This window comes from Silurus aristotelis (genome assembly GCF_946808225.1).
Source record: "Silurus aristotelis genome assembly, chromosome: 4".
NCBI lineage: Eukaryota > Metazoa > Chordata > Actinopteri > Siluriformes > Siluridae > Silurus > Silurus aristotelis.
Window position 1 is genome coordinate 18,484,683 of NC_139577.1, and position 22,058 is coordinate 18,506,740.

Below are 22,058 nucleotides of genomic sequence, written 5' to 3' on the forward strand. Positions count from 1 at the left end.
ATTATATTATCTTTTCAAAGTTTTTAGTTCATTGCACACAGACAAAAAGTCTTTCTGAATAATTATTCTATAAAGCATGATACTTTCAGTTTCATTTACTTTTTACTCACCATTCACCCAACTTCAATAGATATAAGTAGTGTTATAGTCATGTAGTGTTGTAATACAACACAATATTGATTTTATTCATAATATTCGGAACCATTACACAGATGAGTTCATGGAAATGGGGCATCGAGAGGGCCAAACCATGCCTAAAAAATGGCAAAGCTGTTGAATGTTTGCTGAAGTAAATTGAGTGAGACAGAGCCTGAATAAAAAGTTGCATGTTAGTTTGCCATAATATTGCATTAGGATTCAAACTAGAACACATGACATACTAAGGCTTGGTATCCAAATTATAATGGAGTACAATGTTGTCCATTCTAATGTGTAAACTGCAACTGATTAAAAAAAACTTGCATGTTAGCTTTTAGATCATTCTAACCAGTGTTGTTGTTGAAAGATGTATGACTTGGTGGTATAGGAAAATGCTGCAATGTAAACACTGGCTATGTGATTGACAGCATGTCCAGCACTGTGCATAAAATTAATATTTCAGACAAAATTTGTAAATATGAAATGATTTATTTAAAAAAAATCAATTTTTTAAAATGAAAGTAAACATAGGTACAGATACAAATTATGTAATAGAATAAGCTGCCGTCTATAAAGTAATGTCCTTCACATTATATGGGAGTTGTGAGGGGAAATGTACACATTATCATTGATCTCAATGACATGTTGATGGGTGCACCTTAATGTTTGTATAAAGTGAGTAATTAAAACACTCATCTCACCATTTACAAAAAAAACTAACAAATGCCCAAGATGTAAGTTAGGATTTTAATGTATTATCTGAATGTGCTCTCAACTGCTACATTTTCATTTTCATTCCCATTTTAAGACACTCCCTATAACCATTTATTCTCCCATTGTTAGTATTTTTGTCTAGTATGTAATTAACTTCTATAATAGGGCGGGATTTACTGACTTTTTTCTTTTTCACATTCTGTATATATTATCGCTCAGTGGTGCTTTATTCAAGTGAAATTGCTCCTGAATTCACGTCGCATAATTCATGCTGTTCACTGGTGCAACAGAAATGCATTGTTAATGCCCACTAAGTGAGTTAATCAGCTCGTTCTAAAGCTCACTGCTTCGAATTTCATGTATAAGCATAAGTACTTTTCTTAATAGGTATGATCTTACCCAGTGTGGAAGGATACAAATTAGTCATTAATCATTTGGCTTTGTTTTATTTGACTTTTTCACTTTATGAAATGAAGTGTAACTGGTGGCCTAACCCCCACAACACCGCCTACAGCCTTCCTCTCTAATGCTGATTGGGCATTATGTTTCCTGTCCTGTATGCCTTCAGGCTGCTTGTGTAAAAGTAGCCTGGCTGTTTTAATGGCTGTTTTAAATCGCTTGACAGGATCAGTTTGGCAGTTGTTACAGACAAATTTCATACGATAATTTTCTCGAGAGGTGTCTGACAGTCTAGTTTAATAGGGCACTGAATGTTTTTTTAACAGTCAGAATAGCTGTACAGACTAATGTGGTGGAACAATATTTTTCTGTTTTGAATAGCTGTGTTGATTATTAAAATAAATGTTTAAAAGACTCGTTTTCCCAAAAGGGAAATATAAATTTGTCCATTCAAATTTTTTTCCTTAACTATAGAAAAGCTAACCTTCAGCTGTGGGTGTCATTCCTCATTATAGATTAGTTTCTGTTTTACACAGTCATTTTAAAGTGCATTATTATACCATTATTGATAGATATATTCTTTCTACTACCACTACCTCTTTTTTTTGTATTCATCTCTTTTTATTGTGCACATCGGTATTCTAATCTGGAAAGCAAATTATCTTTCTGTGTAGATTTATCTCATAATTGTGAGTCAATATTACACAATTGCAACTTCTTATCTCGCAAAGAATTCATATCACACAACTGAGACTTTTATCCTGCAATTGCAAGTTATATCCTACAGTAGTAAGCTAATTATATGTTTCCACTTATTAGCCTACCTCCTACCCCTAACTGTCATGGCAGGCACACTATCCTTTTCAGACTAAAGCATTCTCCTGGAGTACTAAAGGTGGCAGTTGTGATTTGTGACATAAAATCTTTAAATTACAAGATAAAAGATCAAATTCAAGATAAAGGCGGCATGACGTTAATTGGCAGTTAAGTAAAATTGTGTGCCGACCGAGTGAAAATTATTTGCATTAATGAGATTGTAATTTTTTTCACTCACCTGCAACTTTTCTTTCTAATAAATGCAAAGGAGAGATAATTTTTTAAGTCACAATTGCAAGATAAATCTAGTTTTTTTTGAAAGATGGTGAAAACTTCTCTAAATCTGGGTTGACAATAGTTTTTTATTATATGTAATTTCAGGTGCATCAAAATGCATTCATTCTGTTTAATTTTAAATAATTTGAGTTACTTCAAATTAATTCTGCTTGCATATAAATCTATTTTAAGTTATATGCCTTCCACACACTGGCTGCTCAATTAAGTTCATTTGTAATTCCAGATGATTCTTTGCTTACACAATGATAGAAAGTAGGGAAAAAAAAGCATTCCTTTCAATTTTTTCCCTCACAGACTACTTCTAAGGAACTTAGTTCCCTAAAGGAATTCAGACTGCTTAGGTTGATGTGAGGTCAAGGCTTTTTGGTTTACTTTTGTATAAAAATAAAAACCCTGTTAGTTAGAGAACAAAAACACAAGCGACGCTTCACTTTTCGTGTATATATACATATAATATTACATTCACATGCAATATGCAGTGTTACAATATTTTTAAGATTATGTGTTCATTAAAAAAGGTTATTAATTGGGTAGAGAAAGTCAACTCCCTATCTATTTGTTCTCCCATCAGGTATGCTGCCATTGGGGCTCAGCTCTGCACCAGTGTGTGATTCCCACTTTCCTTTTACTCTTATAGTGATATAGTGTAAAAATAGTTGTGAGTTTGCAGAGTTTGGGATGTTTGCTCCAAAATCTTCAGTACTACATTCAATGCTACCTAACTCCGTAACAGACAGGCAAGGAGCAAACACAACTCCAAAAATATGTCTTTACTGTTTAAAGTCGATATATAAAAAAACATTGTATATACATCTCATACGTATAAAAACACACTCATACATATATATATATAATTGCACATTGTGCTAATACAGGAGGTGCCTATAGCGGTGTCAGAGTTGGTGATGATGGTGTGACAAATAATTGAGAGGGAAGCAAGGTATGCAGGTTAAGTGCTGGTTCAGCAAGCATGCCAGAGCAGTATACGGTACAGGTACATATCTGTGGTGGTGGCTCACAAACGGGCTTGCCATCCAGCTGCTTCCTTAGTTGGCCTGTTGTTTGGCCTTCTTCATTCTGGAAAAAAAAAGAAAAAAGTGAGTATGACAATGAAGTAGTATGTACATCGATTATTTACTGTATCCTAACAAAATTACAAGACCTAAGGAGGCAATCTAGGTTGTGAGCAGCACCATGATTTTAATAGTCATTTGTTAATATTGAGTGCTGAAGCAGTGTGACAATGAAGGGAAACAGGACCATTTTACAGTCTGTCAAACTGTGAACAGGGAAAGCACTTAGAACACGGAGCCGGTGATGTTTGCCATGCAGTGCGGCAGACACATCAATGGCTTTTACAGGGAGCTTTACTTGTAACTACATAGTTAGCAAAAAGTCTGGGTCTTTCCCACGAGACACCACTATGCCTTATAGTGAGCAAACTATTTCACCTGTGACCCACAATTCAGTAGTCAAACTTCTAATGTACAAATGTGGTACATCTTATACATCTCATATATCAGAAGTGTGCCATCTTCAGTTTCCTTTATTTAAGGCAGATGTACAACTTCCCCTCTGTCTGACTGAACACTGTTCCTGATTGCACAGTGTGAGCTCATTAGCACCAAGCAGCTATTCAAAACCTCTTGTGTCTATTGTCCACTGAAAACTGTGAATGTATTGTTGTGTAGACTTGACTGTTCACGCCTTTTTTTTTTTTGTGTTTACATCAAATTTAAGCATAGTGGACACATTTAAAATCTTTGGATGCAGACATTATTTTTTACCTAAAATTCTCACTACCAAACTACAGTATAATAAGGCTTTATTAGAATGTAGTGTGTACCGAGTCTAGGTCTAAGGATATTTAATGTTGTACAATAACTCAAATGTTTTCTTTTTGTGTTTTTATGTTGTAGTTTTGCTTCTTTTGATGTTCAGCTACCAAACAGCATTATGCAAACCTCTGAAATAAAATAACATTTTACATAATTATCACCTGAAATAGTAGCACAGGACTACTGTATATGTAAAACTGTGTCTACTTGTTATATTTCATATATATAACAGTATATCATAATAAACTAAATATTAACTATCTATAACTCCAGGTTGTATAAAGTATACTACACCTTTTTTTTTTATATCAGATACTATTCTTTGGCTTGGAATATTATTCAAATGGTAACCCTCGTCTTGCTAGTTATGTTCATACAGTAATTCCCAGAAAACCAATAAAGTCAGAAAACCAGTAAATCTGGACATCAAGCATGTCTTGTCTGATCAACAATATCTGTGGTAAGTGAAAAAATTTATATAAATGTGGATTTTCCTTGAACCAGGCCATAGCAGGAGAGCATGTTTTGCATTAGGACTGTAGACAGCGGATGGTAAGCATTAAAATTATGTTCAGCAACCAAAGGTATACATATTTCACAGCTGCTTTTGAAGTAGGAAGCCAGAGTTCATGACTAAAAAGCACATGGACAAGGACATTTGTGGAAATGTGAGAAATACCACTGCATCTTCAGTTACCTGTTTTAATATCTATACTATGTTTACTTTATATTTGGGGGCAAAAAGAAAGGTGTTTTTTATTGATCTGATTAATCACATGTGGATAATGTTTGATAAGTCTGATTTGCAGTATGTTAGAAAAACCCAAGAACACAGTATCACAGTTCTCTGGTCAGGTTAAAGATTTTCTGCTTACTTTTCAAGGGCTTTCTCAAGGTACTGCTGTAGCCATTTGGTCTCAGGATTAAGGCACACCTCTTTGTTGCTCTTCAGTTTGGCACTGTGAGGGGAACAGAGTAGAAAATAATTAAATTACACTTGTTCAATGATACATATTCATTTTTACCATTCATCCATGTAATTATTACATGTCCTTAAAAGGCATTAAAGATCTAGGTTCGTTGTAAAGAAGCTTGGAAAGCAACACAATAGATATGCCATAGTCAGCACTCGCTATACAAAAGCACACATGAAGAAGGGCTAAAGAAGCAGAAAAGCTCACTGACGCTCACTGAAGCAGTTATTTTTCTCTTCTAGAAAGTGATATACTGTGACAGGCTTTTATTGTCTGTTATTGTTTTTCTTTGTCTTCAGCATGGTCTACCAAAGCTTTGTCAGAATCTCTCTCTCTCTCTCTCTCTCTCTCTCTCTCTCTCTCTCTCTCTCTCTCTCTCTCTTCATATATATATAGTTCATGAATTTGAGACATTCCTGTCTACTGATAACATAAATTTCTACCAGAGTTTACTGGTTGCACAATAATTAATGATTAATTATCTTATTATTTATCCCTGTCACACTGTGTATCATCACGCTGTTGACTTTTAACAAAAGCTGTAGTTAACACTGTTGCTATTTTCTACTGATACTGGAGTGTATCGAGGCCTGGTACTTTCCTGTCTATCTGGATTTTGCTAACAAGAGTTCTGAGTGTCAGGTCTCTGGACAGCAGGTAGTAATTACTTCACAGCAAGTGAAGGCCAACAAAAAAGTGCAGCATATAATGTTCCAGTTTCACGCATCAGGACAGTTTTATGGTATAGAAGATCCCTGAGCTTAGAGTGTTGCTTATGATGTGTCCTCCAGGGTCTTAATGATAAGCCCTGTGTCAATTACATAGGTCTGTATGTTTGTCCATGTATTCCATGTGTGCACAGCTGGCTTTTTGAAACCTTGCATTGCTTACTTGGTTCAAATGCTATAAAATGTTTTTTTTTCTAAGTTATGGATTGAATAAATGTCATAATATATTACAGTTGTATTTGACATTGTTGCCTGTTTGTTTGGTAACTATGAGCAACGTCCAAATAATGAGCTTAAATCCTTAACTCGCTAGTTTTAAGTGTATTATGTTTTCTGTCGACTTCTGGAAAATTCTCATCAGCATGCAAGGATATGACATGTGAAAAGGATTTTCAGGCACAATGAATGAAAAAGTTCTTCAAGTGGAACCCTGTGACATCTTCCTGTATAAAACAAATCTACTTCGAAGTCTAGTAGCCCACCCCCCTGTAGCATTTCCTCTGCATGTGTGTAATTGTGAGAGCGTGACCCACAGCATAATGCCCGACAAGGGAAGCCTATTCCATCTCCATTCACTGCTCCTTCAGCAGCAGGAGATTGATGGTGTGAAATGATAAGTCTAAGGGTTTCGTAGGACACCCCCCAAGAAGCAGTGCTGCATCGGGACCAGTGGGTGTATGAGAGACACTGTGGTTGATACTCACATGACTTGGAAAGGACAGTTGGGTGTGTGGACGAACTTCAGCTCACGGATGTTCCTCTGTGAAACTGTGCTGACTGTAGAACGGCACCAACACCTCTCGACCAGGCTGATAGGCTTGGCTGTACAGGGTTCAATAAAAAAACGACATAAAAAATAACTTCTTTAAATTTCAGTCTTCAGTACAAAAAATATTAATAATAATAAAAAAAAAGTAGAAAAACAGAAAACACAGCTCAATCACAACAAATATTTCAACACTTTTGTGCTCCAGCTGCAAATGAACATTCCCAAATTGGTTAAGTCAGTTCCTGATTCCTTACATTGTGGAACATATGTGAAGGTCTGCCACTTTGAATTTGTGTAATCCAGTGTAATTAAAACAGAATAAAAAAAAAATTTAAAACCCAACGTATTTTTAAATGTAAGTAACATTTGTTGTGAGGGATATTTTATACCAGGTGTTATCAGGTGTTTTCAATAAGTTTTATAGGACATCCAGCTATAAATTTAGATTAAATATAATGCAGGCACCTGTTGACATTCATTCACTGACATGAATCTCTAGTGACAGCTGCTGCACTGAAATGGATTTCAAAGTGACAGTAAAACAAACTATAATTACTGTTCACAAGTTAAATATTTTAAATGCACTTTTCTTTCTGAAAAGAATACTACTAATTTATATCACCTACATTTTAACGTTCGGTTCGGTTCTATAATATTCCTTATTTCCGGTTACGTTTTCTATTTTATTGTTTTTCTCTCCCTCAGTCGTGTTTTGAGACCTGCAACACTTATTACTGAGCTTTGCAGAGGTATTTGGCTTTTTGCTTTTAAGTGTGATCCAAAACAGATGTGCTCAATCACAGAAACACATAATGAGGTTTAAAAATGTTCATTGCAGATCCCCAGGTTAAATCATTAAAAAATATCATATTGCACCATTCCTGTGAGGTTCTCAGGATTGTTTCAAGGTAAGACTTCAATTGCTAAATCGTTAAGTCCTATGGTTATAGGTTCTTCACTGCTGGAAGACATTAAAACAAGGAAAACAACCAAGTTGTTATATATATATATAAAAAGAAAAAAGAACATCGTTAGGAAGTAAATAATTAAACAGCCTTTGGGCGCTCTGGATTTGATGTGTACATGTTTATTGTCCAATCCACGTGCTATAGGAATGGATTTTTTTCTCCCACAAATAGGAAAATGTGTGATTGGACACTGTAGCAGGGGGACGATGGGGATAAACATTGACAGGTTAAAATCATTCCAATTACAGCCATTTCACACGCGGAAATGTGCGTGAATTGTGTCAGAATTACAAGGTGTTGATTGAATACAGCGTTTCGTAATATTTAGCAGTAATATTAAAGTAAATAATGGAGCTGAGCTTTAAGAGAAAATAGAAAATCTGGAGCTTTAATAAGCTTGTACACGTATGCATCAGTGGAAAGGAAGTATTGCGCCATTACGCATCCAAACCTCTGGCGCTATATGTGGACACTTAAGGGTGTTAAATGAACTCTTGCAGTGTTTTATCTTTATACAAACACTGCAGGTGTGAAGCGAACAATAGCATTTTTATTTCTCATTTTCCTTTTTTTTTTTAATTTAATAGAATTTTTTGGCTACGTGCTCGAGCAGTACTGCAAGTCGCACGTAGCCCAAACGGACATTGCCCCCTCGTCCAGTTTCTCGGGGTGAGAAGTACCTGCGCTCTGACCATTTTCAACCTCTAAAATATGCAAACGCCGTGCCAGGTAATCTATCAGCATTGTTATGCTAAAGACAGATGGATAGAGCCCCTGCGCTTTTGTTCCACTGAAGTGCAGACTGGCGCTATCTCTTACTTTCTCCCTCACCGCCTTTTTTTTGTTCTGCTCTCTCATTTGTGGGTAATTAAAGGAAAACAAAGGCAGTGACAAATACACACATTAATCAGCCACATGTTGCATGTCAGGCTGTGTCTCAGCACGCTGGAGGCATTGGAAATAGATGCGGGATGATTCATGGACAAAAAAAAAAAAGTTGCACCGAAAACAACTTTTTAGAGTCAGATGAAAAGTAAAAGTAAAAACTTTAACTCGTGCATCTTCTGATTGATAGCACAAGAAGGATTTCATAATAAAGTATATACATTGAAACGATTTTCAATGTAAATGTAACACTGACACTAATTGTACAGATGAACCACAATTACGCACATCAGCCTCAGCAGCTAAAATACAGTAAATCTATAAAATAAAGTATAGAGGCAAAAAAAAAGCTTATAGCAAACTAATAAGCATTTGTACATAAGTTTCTATCAATAAGAATTCTACCACTTACCGTCTGAAACAGATCCGTAGATAGTCACCGTTACCAGAACTGCCACTAAGACCACTTTCGCATCCATGTTGCGCGTGAAGAAGAGAAGCGCTCTGCAGAATCCCGCACTGTGGAGATCAGCGGATGCGTGCGCGTGTTAAACTCACTCCTCAACACCCCTCTCCTGCCCCTTTACACCGACAGAGTGGGCGTACACTCCGTGATTTACCGCCTCCTGGCTCCCCATACACACTATTAAAAAAATCTTCTTGCTGTGCTAAGTGTTATTGATTTTGCTTACCTATACTGAAACGTGACGTTACATTTTAGTCTCATTTAATGTCTTTTTTTCTTTATGTTCCTGACTGGGATCATTTATCTTCTTCCTATCACAACAGTTTTTTCTTACACGTTCACTTTGCATCTGCATGCACTGCATCCCAAATAGATTTATTTTTTATCCTTTACAGGTTTATAAATAAACCAGGAAGGTTAATACCCCCTACATGTCCATTAATAAGACTTGTTACTTAAAATTGTGCCTCCCCAAATCTAAAGCCCTCTTAACTATCAATGCTAAAACCATGTCAGTGTCCGGACATGTTTCTGCAAACACAAGTGTAAAAGAAAAATCCTGTGGTTTCTTTTTAAAAACAGCAATTATGTTTTCACTGGGCTAGAACTTTCCATTAAGTTCTCCAGCCTAATCTGTGATGAGGTAGAATGGGGTAGTAGGGGTATTAGGATGTGCTGCATAACAGGACGCAGATGTGAGCTCCGTTTCCAGGAGTATAACTTGAGCATGCCAAGTCATTCACCTAAATTAAAGCCAAAGAGGAGAAAAGAGACCAGAACAACACAACGGTGCCTTGCCCAAAGAAAAAGACAGCATTTCATGCAGATCATTCATTACTCAGACTCGAAGTGCTTGCACGAATTACAGGCTTTTAGAGGTTGATGAGGCGAGCACAGTCAGATTTATAGCCAAATCTGTCTAAAGTGGACAACTGAACTGATTACAGTTTGATAGATACAGTATGCACCTTAATGAGTTTTTGTTTGATTGACTATTTTTCCTGAAATTTGTGTCTTTCTAAAAAAATTTTTCACTTCTCTTTCATTTGTATTTACTGATGGTTTAACTTCACTTCATTGCCTTTAAAGTACTATGAGTTATTAGCTTTTCTTTCTTCAAAAGCAAGGCTGAATGCAGATGTCGTTTTACAAGGTAGCAGTAGTGGGAGAGTTCACACCCGCTCTGAGATTCTACAGTCCAGTTCCCAGTTGGCTCTGGCTAACGAGAGCGAGTTACAATGGAAAAAGAATGGGTAGAGGAGGCATAACAATGAGTAGAAAAGCATTAGGACTAATGAATCAGATGCCAGTTATTAAAGAAGTGTGACTGAGCGAGATACGAGGCTCACAGTTCTGGTGCAGCACACTGTGTGCTTTCTCTTGTCTGGGAATTGATCTTGAAAGCTGGCTGATCAACAATGCTGCTGATGAATAAAGCTTGGCCATATGCTGACCCAGACAAAAGAAACTGTCTGTTATCACACCAGAGCACACCATAAACTTACATGCAAAGATTTCATTTCTAGTTGTTTTCCATTTTGCTTCATTGCAAACAATGTCAATCTTGTGCTGCATGGCTATCAAGGGTCCCATGTAAAACAACCCCAAGCACGTCTAACCACTTCTAATAGACACCTTGGAATACTCAGCCCAATCTTTCATTTATGCATTATTTATCTGAAATGTAAGAATGATATGAATGATAGCCTGGCAGTCACCCTAATGAGTATTTTGATGGAGATGATGAAAAATCATAACTCTTTCAAAACTTCATTTGTTATTCAAACATAACTTTGAAAGCTAATACACATAATAAACAGGTCTGATCTGCAGGCACTGCTTTATTTTCAAACAGCAAATTCCTTTACTCTTTCAATGACAAGTAATGTTTTAATGTAAGAAATTTGCTTTGTGATTAAAATAAACTGAGTTTACTTTGTAGAGAGGCAGTTAGATTTGACATCATGTGGAGATGGAAACCATTTCATTTGGACAATACACTCGATCCACCAACTGTATATAGTTTTGGTTTATGGTTTAGACTTTCAGTGGCATGACAACTTTTTTTTTGTTACACTTTCAAGGTCTTTTAGATCAGCAATGCATTTCAAATGACTTTGAAGAACCATCATTATGGTAATGTGATATTTATCAGGACTTTCTGGATTAAAGCTCATTAACTGTTCTGGCTATCATCTACTTGTAATGAGGGAAATGCCATTTACGTTGAAGTGTGAGGTCAGTCTTTGATTACCCCCTGTCCCTGTAAGTCCTGCATATGAAGATGAGTCTTGCTGAGCAGCACCCCTGAGATAAGTAAACACAGGGCCAAAGGGAGTGTAAGAGATGAAGGTGTTATCTGTGACACTGGCATGGTCTGCTGGGATATTGCCAAGCCCTGCTGAATCCAAGCCCCCTGAGATCCTGCAGAATGATGGAGCTCCTCTCGAATCACAGGGCAGCCAGCCCAGGTTACTTCAAAATTTACCCCCCCCCCCCCCTTGTGCCCACTGTGAGAACCTGACAAAATAAACAAAGAGTTTATATTATAGCTTTCCTGTTTGCAATAAAAAATGAGGTAATCAAATGCATGTCACTTTTCTATCTGAGGATTCAATATATGTCAATCTAATTTCCATATACTGATTCAAAACTAGATACATGTGTCTAGATAAAACAAAAAAAACACTAATATATATTCTGGAATAAATTGCAGTGCAAGCAATCAAGAACAGGAAGCGAAAAAGGTCTTTCTCCAGTCAGTGCTTTTCATTGTGAAGTTTTTGGTGTTTTTTCATTTTTTTTCAAATGATTGGCAATTCCTGTAGTTGGCAATGATGTTTCATTCTTTAAAAAAAGACAATCTGTCTTGTAATGCAGGGATTTCTTTTGTATGTTTGTTTTTTTAAAGAAAGCTTGCCAGAAAGGTTCACACGGGATGCTGAGTGGTCACATATGAAGCTCTCAGAACCGATAAATTAACATGAGCCCTTTATATTGTTTATTCATTCATTTTTAATAACTGCCTGGTCAGGGTCATGGGGGTTGAATGCTAGTTTGTTAATATTTTGTAAGTCAATATCACACGCAAGTACAAACTAAACTTACAACAATAAGAGAGAGAAAAAAAAGTCCCACAAACATAGCTTATACAAACATAGCGTGTGTCTTAAACCTTTCAGTTTAGGCCACATGCAGTACCATTTTTAACTACATGTACAGTAGATGACTAAACAATTGTAATTGCTCATAGTGTGTGGCATTGTAGTTGATTACAGATTAGAACTGATTTCAATTGAAAGAGAATTAATTTGGTAATTTGGTAATTTACTCACTATATCTATAGCTATATCTGTCACACGGATTCATTTAGGTTTTTAAAATTGTGTATGAATGTCACTCCTCCTTACACATATTTATATCTTGGCCCTTCCATTAGCAGATGAGTATGGATTGTATTTTGAGTGATTCACAAGGCTAAATGTGGGAATCTGCCTCTGTAATAGGTTCCCCACAGGAAGCCGTTTGTCCTGTACACTTTGCGCTGTAATCATCGACCAGCTTTCTGACTGAGATGGAAATGAGGGTCCGACTGCAGTTAAGTTCTGATGAGGGTGCTCAAAGGGGGCAGGGATGCTGATGGCCGAAAGTTGAAAGGCACAAGTTAAAGTTGAACATTCACACAGTGGACAGTACATGCCTGCCATAGGGTTCAATATTACAGGGTTTAATTTTGATCATTAGGACAAAGGAAGTAATAAATAATTATGATGACAGTGGAAACATGCACATATGTTTATTTTTAGTTTGTTGTGCCTTTTTAATTGTACCCCCACTGCCTTCTTTAATCATTTTTGTTATTTTATTTGAGGTTTATTGATTGCTTAATGTGATCCTCTCATGCATGCAGATTCTTCTTGTGGCCTTATGTAACTGTTGAGACATTGTGTGGGATCATGCACATGACAACTGCTGTTGCTGTTTGGTTCTATGGCAACTACAGTTTGAGAGTGATGATTTTTGGGGGAGTGAAATCAATTAAACCAGAGATCAAGAGTAAACTGAAAGAACTAAAAGCACCACACATATTTACTTATCTCACAGCCCAAGAAAAGGCCATATTTGTGCAGCCGATCCTCTTCAGAAAATCACATGCATGAGAGAATGGCCGTGTTAGTCTTCCAGAAGGTATTGTATGTGGCACAGATCAAAGTGGCCTTTGATTACTAAGACAAACAAAACACTATCATTCCACCTTTACAATCCTAATAACTTTTACATCTTAGTCTGCGCTTACCCCCTGTGCCATTTCTGTACATCAGTGTGCAGTTTATATCCACTGGAACATCACCTGAAATTAAAAACATGACCGTTTAGTTAAAATGTGTCTCGGCTCACACTTTTTCTTTATTGGATTTATAAAGCTAATTCAGACTGTATGTGTGCTGAAAGGAGTAAAAAAAAATCACAGCACATTCCATATGAGCATAGGTTTCTCACATGTGAGACTGTGCAAAACATCAGAAAACACCTGAAATTCAAGTAAATATGTGACATAAAGTGAAAAATGTGACCAACCATGAAAAAATAAAACCACATGTGAAATGAGAATATAAATAAATCATGAAAATCATGAAAATATATGGAATATGTAATATGAAGGGAAAAGTCACATAACAAAATTAAATGTAAAAAAAAGATGGCTATAAAAATTTATAAAAATACACATATGGATAAAAAAGAAAAGAAATGAACTGGGGAAAGAGAATATCACATAGGGAGAAAATGCATCATGTGTAAATAAAAATTTAATGTGAAAATAAAAACACTACATTTGAAAAATGTGAGAAATATAACAGTAACTTAAAACCATCTGTATATTTCTTTCAGGATTCATGCAATTATTGATGTATGACATTTCAGTAAGATTTTAGCAATACTGTCTCACACCACCTTGTATGGATTAAATACAGATAGAAAGTAGACAGTCCATATGTTGAGTCTGGAATGTTATTGGATTGTGCATTAAACTGTTGCGGTCACCATGAATAGCAGATGATGTGAGAGTCTGACTGAGTTACTAAGTTACTCTGTGTAAAAATGTTTCTGTCATGTGGGAGATGTCGCAGTTCTCTGAAAGGGTAAGGACTATTTTCTTTTGCTTTGTTCTGAATGTAATGGTGAATATAAAGAGGTATTTTGTCTTAGCTGAGGTGTGATTCAGTAATAGATATTTTCTGTTTTTTTTGTTTTGTTGTATGTATCAGATGGTAGAAAATACTATACCAAATCATTAAGTTGAAATGATTTAAATTGATGTTGAAGCCACTTAAGCTCACCAAATAAGATGCCATGGTACATCTTATAGAATTGCAAATGAATGTGTCAAGAATTTGACCTAATCTCATATCTTTATGTTAGATAAGAAGGATAAGTGAGATAAGTTCTATTGTTGTTTACAGACTGAAACCACCGTTGTGTTACTTTGCTATTTGTATCCACTATTTAAGAATTGAATTATAGAATATATTATATATTAAATATTTTGCATGAATAATATGGACACATAATTAACTTACTTCATAGCAAATATTTGGATTTCTCAAAGCACTGCTTAATTGATCGGTGTTTCTGCAAGCTATTTTGGCAGAACAATTTGGAACCTGTTATTAGTGTTCTGTCTTAACAAGAAAATTCATGGTACAGTGCAAATCGAAACATTCTGTACAACTATGTGAGTAAATCCTCTATTAAAGCATTTCAAATTCCCTATTCTCTAAGGCATTTCAGTGACATTAAGAAGAAAATAAAAATCTGCATTCTGTTAATACAGCAAAGTAAAAAGTGTTAGTCTTGAACATTGTGCAACAGGCATTGATATGTGTATATAATGCCAGCAACAGGCTTTTTGGATCCAATGCCAACTGTAGTTACATAACCTCCTGCAGTAGAAGACAGTTTATAGTAGAACACAAGAAGTTAATTATTCAGGAGTACAATGTTTACCAGACATGAATGAATTCCTAACTTTGTTTTGTATTAATTGTTGTTGTCTAAACTTTTGAATACTTGGCTGTTGCTAATTTATCATTTTGTGTGGCATTGTTTTAAAGCTCTAGCGGAAAGAACAGTGGGATGTTTAATACAGTAGATCTGTTTTTCTTTGCAGGATTTGTTACACTTTCGCTTTTCTGCATATACATTAAACCAGAGAGGAGAAGAAAGATTTATGGTTCACCCTAATCATTCACAACTGTTTCACCACACGAGTTCATGTCTGACTTATAAATCCACACTTTTGCAAAGAATTGACTTCAATATAAAATGTGATTGGAACATGGTCAGATTTATTTGGTCTGCTTACAACCTGTAGCACATTTTTAGTGAGGAAAAACTATATTCAAACATATATAATGCTTTATATATACGAAGACAACCGCATGTCACAGCTTGGCTCAGTGGTGCAGCAGCATCTGAATGGTTGCACTCATAATAAGAGGGAAGTCTTCTGGACTCAGATAAAGGCCAACATGTAAGGCTAACCCCGGGGAGAGGGCGGCACTGAAGTATCAGCCCCAGCGGGGATGACTGCTGCTGTCTTATTGTGGACCTGCAGTGGTGAGAACTGCGCCTTTGTGCTTCTTCCTTTACCTCCTTTGGTGTGACACAAGCGTTTCCTACATGGGCTACCAGATGGGCCGATCAACAGATGGTACAGCACTGCACTGATGGAGGAAAAAGGTTCTTTTATGGTTGAAATAGTGAAAGCACAAGACAATGCATAGTTGCACAAGATCTCAAATTCAGTAACGCATGGGGGGATTAGAATGACTGGGCTTCTTATTGGAAGCAGACAACAAGTGAAAGCTACATCTAGAAAAAGAAAGTTGTTGGTTGATTAGGAATCCAACAGTTTAAAATGATTCCTGGGTATAGAGCTTCAAGAACAATTCCCAAATCTTTCAAATGTTATATTTTACTTTTAGAACAGCTCATTCTTTTAAAGAGCTGGAATACTAATGCAATTTCTTCTCCGACCTTTTTCTGAGATCATTGGTCAGCATCCTCTGTTGTGAAATAAGAATTCCTGGAAATTCCGAAAGACCTAAGAGGCCCTGGTGCTTGCTGGGAAGAGGACTTCACAAGTAACTCTCATATCTTAACATAAAAACAGAAGGTAAGCTGTGGAAATTTACAGCAAAGATTTACGAAAGTAAACAAAAGTAACTTACACGTTGTGTTTTACACATTTTTTGCATGTATTGCGGGCATTTTGCTATTTCATGCACAATGTTTTTGTCTCGTTTGGACACGGTTCAAATAATGTTTATTTTCGTTGTTTAATTTTCTACAGTAAGGTTATGTGGTTTTATTTAGCAGAGCATTTGCATGATGTCACATATTTACTTGCATTCACATATCAATTTTAGTGCACAAAATGCTGAAATGTGTTTTCTGGTTTTGTTCACATGACCACACAGTCACAGCAAAAATGTAAGTTTTTTTTTTTCCTGCAAAAATTCTATGAAATAGTAGCCAGAAATATAATTTCTAGTTCAACTGCAACTCTTTCAACTGCAGGATGTGTTATGTGTAATTGAATTCTGCTTTTTCGTGTGTGTCCTGTCAACTTATAATGATAAGCTCACTTCCTATAGGCTTTGATGTATTTGTTGCTGAAATCAAAGAAATTGAGTGTTGACATAAACAGTGCTTACATCGGTGTGCTGACAACATGCTAAGTGTAGACTGATCTGTTGACAGTAGCAGTCAGCATGGTATAGATGCACTGTGTTTTGAGTGCCTTTTTTGAACGTAAAACAGGGCTTAATGTTCGCTTGAATAAATCAGTCAGTAGTATCAGTCCCCGAAGGCCTAGCGAAAACACTGACCAGTTCATTGGAATGGATGTCAGTCAGCTCCAGTCATTAAGTGTGGTATCCTGCTGTAAGAGAACAACATCCTCCTTCCTTTTCTGTGGCCTTGAATGGTAAAACTGCTATAAATAATTTGATACCGCAAAGGTTATTCTGAACAAATGTTAATTGTATTAACAAATTAGAAGCTGTGAAGAGTTCATCAAAGTTCAGCTCAGATTCATTTATTTGTCATACTCATTTCTCAGCTAGGCAATGATCTGCTTCAGAGAGAAGGTGGGATTCTTGTGGGCTGAGATCATTCTCTGTTCTACGCAGAAAAGAGAAACAGTGGTCAGACAAGGAACACAAACATTTTGCTTCTGAGGCATAAACAGTTTAACTGTTCAGACAATGTTCGGACTATAGTTTGTTGCAGAAATTTAAAACCAGCACCACAAGAGACCACCTCAGGCACAAAATCAGACCACAGAATTCCTCCTCCTAACATTATCCATTAACTCTTTCAGATTGGGATTTTTGTGGACAACACCGGTGCGACTTTGGTTTAGGAAAGCTTGTTAAATGTCATTCAGCTCTGAGAGGGAAAGCAGCCATGCATTACAGGTTAAGTATGACACACACACACACACACACACACACACACACACACACACACACACACACACACACACACACACACATAGACCGGGTGTCACAAAATGGTGGACAGCAGTTAAGTTGCTTTCCTGAATTACAAGGAGTAATAAACAACATGGCTATTTAATTCTCCTTATCTAAAGCAAAGCAAAAAAAAAAAAAAAAAAAAAAAAAAATCACAAGCAGCTGTCACTTAAAACCATTTGACTCACAGGTTTGAGTTGTTTCCTGGTTCAAACGTGCAATACTCTTAGATGCTTTAATCTGTAAGTAGGCTCCCTCATCTGGCACAGCATTAGAGGAAATGTGTCTTTTATCCTTTTTCTTTCGTGTAACTGTAGATAATTATGATCCAGCAAAGGAACCCAGAGGCTGGCAATTTAGAGGAAGTCAAACACTGATTTTATCTTAATGTTTATCAGCATAAAGTATAATAAGGACATTGTAAAACATTTCTTTTCATTATTCTTATTATAGCTTTTACTTTTTACTGCTACTTATGTTGCTTTAATGGCTGCTTGTAAAATGATGCCTTGTTTCTTTATTACTTACAAAACGTTGTGCTTTTTTGCATTTTAAATGTAAAACGAACTATACAAATAGGTTGATTGACATCTAAAGATTAGTGGTAAAATGTGAGAAAGTGAGAAAAATGTCTCTTGCTCGTAAGACACCATCAAGCAAGCATTAATTAAATCTGTAATTAAAGCCTTAGAGGTTTCAAGATCGGCTTAAATTCATTTCAGTAAAGATCACAGGTAAAACAACACGACTGATCCCGCTGACAGGCCTTGTTGACACAGTTGATAGGCTCTTCATGTGTCAGTGAAAGTGTATAAGTAAAGCTCTTTCTCTCAGAGTACATTACAGAGTCTTTTTCCAGAGTTGTGTGTTGCTGTCTGTCACTCCTTCTTTTCTCTTTGCTGTCCATCACACTCAGGCTTTAGTTCTGTGTGCTTCATAAATTGGCATCTGTTAACACTTTAAAGCACTACTTGGCATCATCTTAAAGAATAAAAGAGTTTATGGGTGTGTTGTAGGTGCATCTGTGTCCAGGCAGTAGCTGTCCATCAAGATTGTTGATAAGAATGCTCACCCACCCCCACCCCCCACCCCCTTTTTTCCCCCAGTTTGGTTTTATACAACTATCCTGTAATTATAGTAGTGTTATAATTGAATTTAATGTACATGCAAAGAAATTTAAAACAGAAACTTTTTTTATATGTTTACAGTGAACTTTAGTTGTTTGTATGTTTTTAGAACTTATTTCTTAGTTAGTTAGAGGATACACTTGTTGTTGCATTTAGATACAATCTATAGGCCTTTTCTGTGTGTGGTGGGGTCCGAGGACACCACTCCATTCTTAGGTACTTGCCGTCATAATGCATTGTGGAGATTTCTAACAGCCATCTTGGTGAGACCAGTTTACCCAAAATGGCTTCACTGTTTAAATTGAATTGATTGTTTTTGCGCCAGCTTTGTGTGGTTCCTAATTCTGCATACACAACAGGCTTCTGCATTTTCAAATATGGTATTGTTGCAATGTTGTGGTAGTTTCTCAGCTTATTCCTCTACCGTGAAGCCAAGCACTCTGGTTACCCCAAATGCCAGGCCATCCTGACTCCACAGAGAGCGCGAGACAGAGATATAAAATCTCACTCTGACGAACCCTAGACAAAGAAAGGAGAGAGGAATGAGGGTAAGCAGAGGTTGTCTCCAGTGTTTCCAGAGCTGTGTTTGATTAACCGCTCATGGCCACGCTCTGTTCTCAATTAACTCCACTGTGTCTTCGCAATGTCTTTTTCCTTTTTTTGTCACTATTTTGGTTTGGTTAGGAAGATGCATGAGGTTCCATCAGCACTTATATGTTATTGCCTGTATACGGTGTATACACACATTTCTTAGTATGTTATTCTATAATTTTTCAACAGATTGTTATTATAAGTTTGGAAAACAAAAAAAGCCATCAGATTAAATTTTTGTTTGGACAAATGATTCCACTACTTACTTTTCAAAAATCATATTTGTTTAGGGACATTCCATTCTCTCAGATTTCACAGATTTCTTTAGTTTAATCTGCAGTCATTGTATTTGAACATTGTAATTATTATTATGACTATATTGCTGTAGAAAACAAGATTAGAAAAATATTGACCATAACTGTGTGTAAAAAAATCTGTACAAACAAACATCACTGCCATTTTATATATATATATATATATATATATATATATATATATATATATATATATATATATATATATATATATATATATATATATAATATTAAGTTTTATTTAATTTTTTTATCTGAGTAGAGAACTGATATCATGGTGTGTACAAAGTGTGTTGTGGCGACTCTTTCATATTTATTTATTAAATTTTTTATAAGAAATTGTCAATGCATTATATATATATATATATATATATATATATATATATATATATATATATATATATATATATATATATATATATATATATATAATGCGTTATTAATGCATTGACAATTTCTTATAAAAAATTTAATAAATAAATATGAAAGAGTCGCCACAACACACTTTGTACACACCATGATATCAGTTCTCTACTCAGATAAAAAAATTTAATAAAACTTAAGAAAAATTATTTTTATTCACTTAACATTTGTTTTACTGATGCGGCAAGACTAAATTCAAGCACCAAAATCTGCCGAGCTTTGAAACAGATTTCATTTTATTCTAGATTATTCTCTATGTTGAGGTTGGAGTCACTAATAGTAAACATACATTTGCATAAAGCATCAATAATTGTCCATACCCATGTGGATTAGAGTATTCAAAACTTGAGAAGTATTAACTTAAGGTACATTTAGAACAAATAAAATATGAGATTATGTTCAACAATAAAACAATCATGCAATTAATTAATTGAATCAATTGATAGCCCTTTTATATATATATATATATATATATATATATATATATATATATATATATATATATATATATATATATATATATATATATATATATATATGAATACACTATTCCCCCAATTTGACTATAGTGACACGACTCTGATGTTTAGGCAGCTGTGTATTTTAGGTATGCGAGAATGCACTTTGGCATGAATCAGCAATCTGGCATGGTTGAAGCCCTGCTCCAGCGTGGTGGCCTCCATAAAATCCCATCCAGATTTCCTCATGTTCTTATCATGATGGAGAGGGCACGCATCCGCAGGAGGTCCCCCACTTAACACCAATTTGCATCCCTGCATGTGCTCTTTGATGTAGCTATTGTAGAAGAAAGGGGGAGGCTTAAATATGTGCACTTTTCAACTTGCCCCTCCGCTGCGCAGGCACAGGGACCAGACCTGGCAACATTTCCGATCTGGAGGTCATAAACCAAACGAACAAGACAACCAGGCACCACCAAATACCCACAGCCTCAATATATACAGCTCAATAGCAAATTAAGCCTTACAGCTTACTCGGGGCTATAAAATATAGTATATTTAGTTCAATAAATAAATTAATTAATTAATTGTTTAATTTCCATATATCAAATTTATTTACTGTAAACCTAATGTGTTCAGTTTATTATGTACTCTAACAATATTTTTTGTTTAATAATAATAATAAATCAAATATATCATCAATAAATCAACAAATAAATTAGTAAATTAATTATTTAAATTATTCACTCAGAATGAATATGGGGAACAAAAATATTTAATTAAATGTTTAATATATTGTATTTAGAAAAAATATATATTTGTTTATTACAATTTCTATGTATCTGTGTCTATATCGTGCCAAACAAATCCAACAGTAAGATCATATTGTCTAAGCCTTTAAAAATCTTGTCATGTAGCCATAGTGTGAAAAGATGATGATGCCAATTGGCAGACAGAAGGTGTTGACAGTGCCCACTCCTCTCACACAGCAAGAGCTCTGACCAGAGGAACGAAGATCCTTGACCTGATATAGCAATGCAAGCTTGAATTATGCAGCGTTGACAAGACAGCACAAAGAAAAGCAAGCCGTTGTGAGAAATACAAAATATATGGTTTGCACGGTTAGGGTGCAAATGCAAAGTCAATGTTGTTGGCAGACACGTTTTCTGTGGAGGAATTTGCAATGAATGTCTGTTCGTCAAAATAATTCTCCCCTTTCCCAGTGCTTTCGTGGTAAAAAAAAAAAAAAAAGTACAAACAGATAATAGATTTTAGCCTTTGGATGTTTAGAGAGCTGGGGAAATCCGTCTGGTCGGCAAGGTTTTGTTAAAAAGGGTGCCGTTGTTGGCCTGTTGCACACAAAAAGGGGCCTTCTTGTTAGCCCTGAAAGACGAACACAAGAATGAAATGCTTGGAGACCACTTCACTGGATGGAGAAGGGTCGTCTCCGGATACTGACAGAATTCTGTTAACCCTTGACTTACAGCACAAAAGCTGTCATTGTAGCAGCAGGCTAGATGTGCATTTTTGGGGCTCTATGGGTGAATGTAAAATAAGGCTTTCTTCCTTTTTGGCATTTTCTTTCACTCTCCTGCTTTTATTTCAGACAAATG

The 22,058-nt window shown here is 35.8% G+C and overlaps 2 protein-coding genes across 2 annotated transcripts in view; one reads left to right on the plus strand and one right to left on the minus strand.

The window, feature by feature from the left end:
- Positions 1-607: 607 nt before the first annotated feature.
- On the minus strand, positions 608-9,181 carry cxcl12a (chemokine (C-X-C motif) ligand 12a (stromal cell-derived factor 1)). Its single transcript, XM_083539335.1, has 4 exons — positions 8,939-9,181; positions 6,609-6,726; positions 5,078-5,161; positions 608-3,441 (listed from the first exon to the last, which is right to left on the minus strand). Exons 1-4 carry the CDS (start codon positions 9,003-9,005, stop codon positions 3,411-3,413), a joined length of 300 nt encoding a protein of 99 aa, XP_083395461.1. The 5' UTR covers positions 9,006-9,181; the 3' UTR covers positions 608-3,410.
- Positions 9,182-15,081: 5,900 nt separating this feature from the next.
- The window catches only part of tmem72 (transmembrane protein 72), a 36,602-nt gene continuing 29,625 nt past the window's right edge, over positions 15,082-22,058 (plus strand). The window contains exons 1-2 of the mRNA XM_083540346.1: positions 15,082-16,169; positions 17,379-17,475. The gene's annotated coding sequence lies outside the window, so the exon portion shown is untranslated. The remainder of the gene's footprint in view (positions 16,170-17,378; positions 17,476-22,058) is intronic.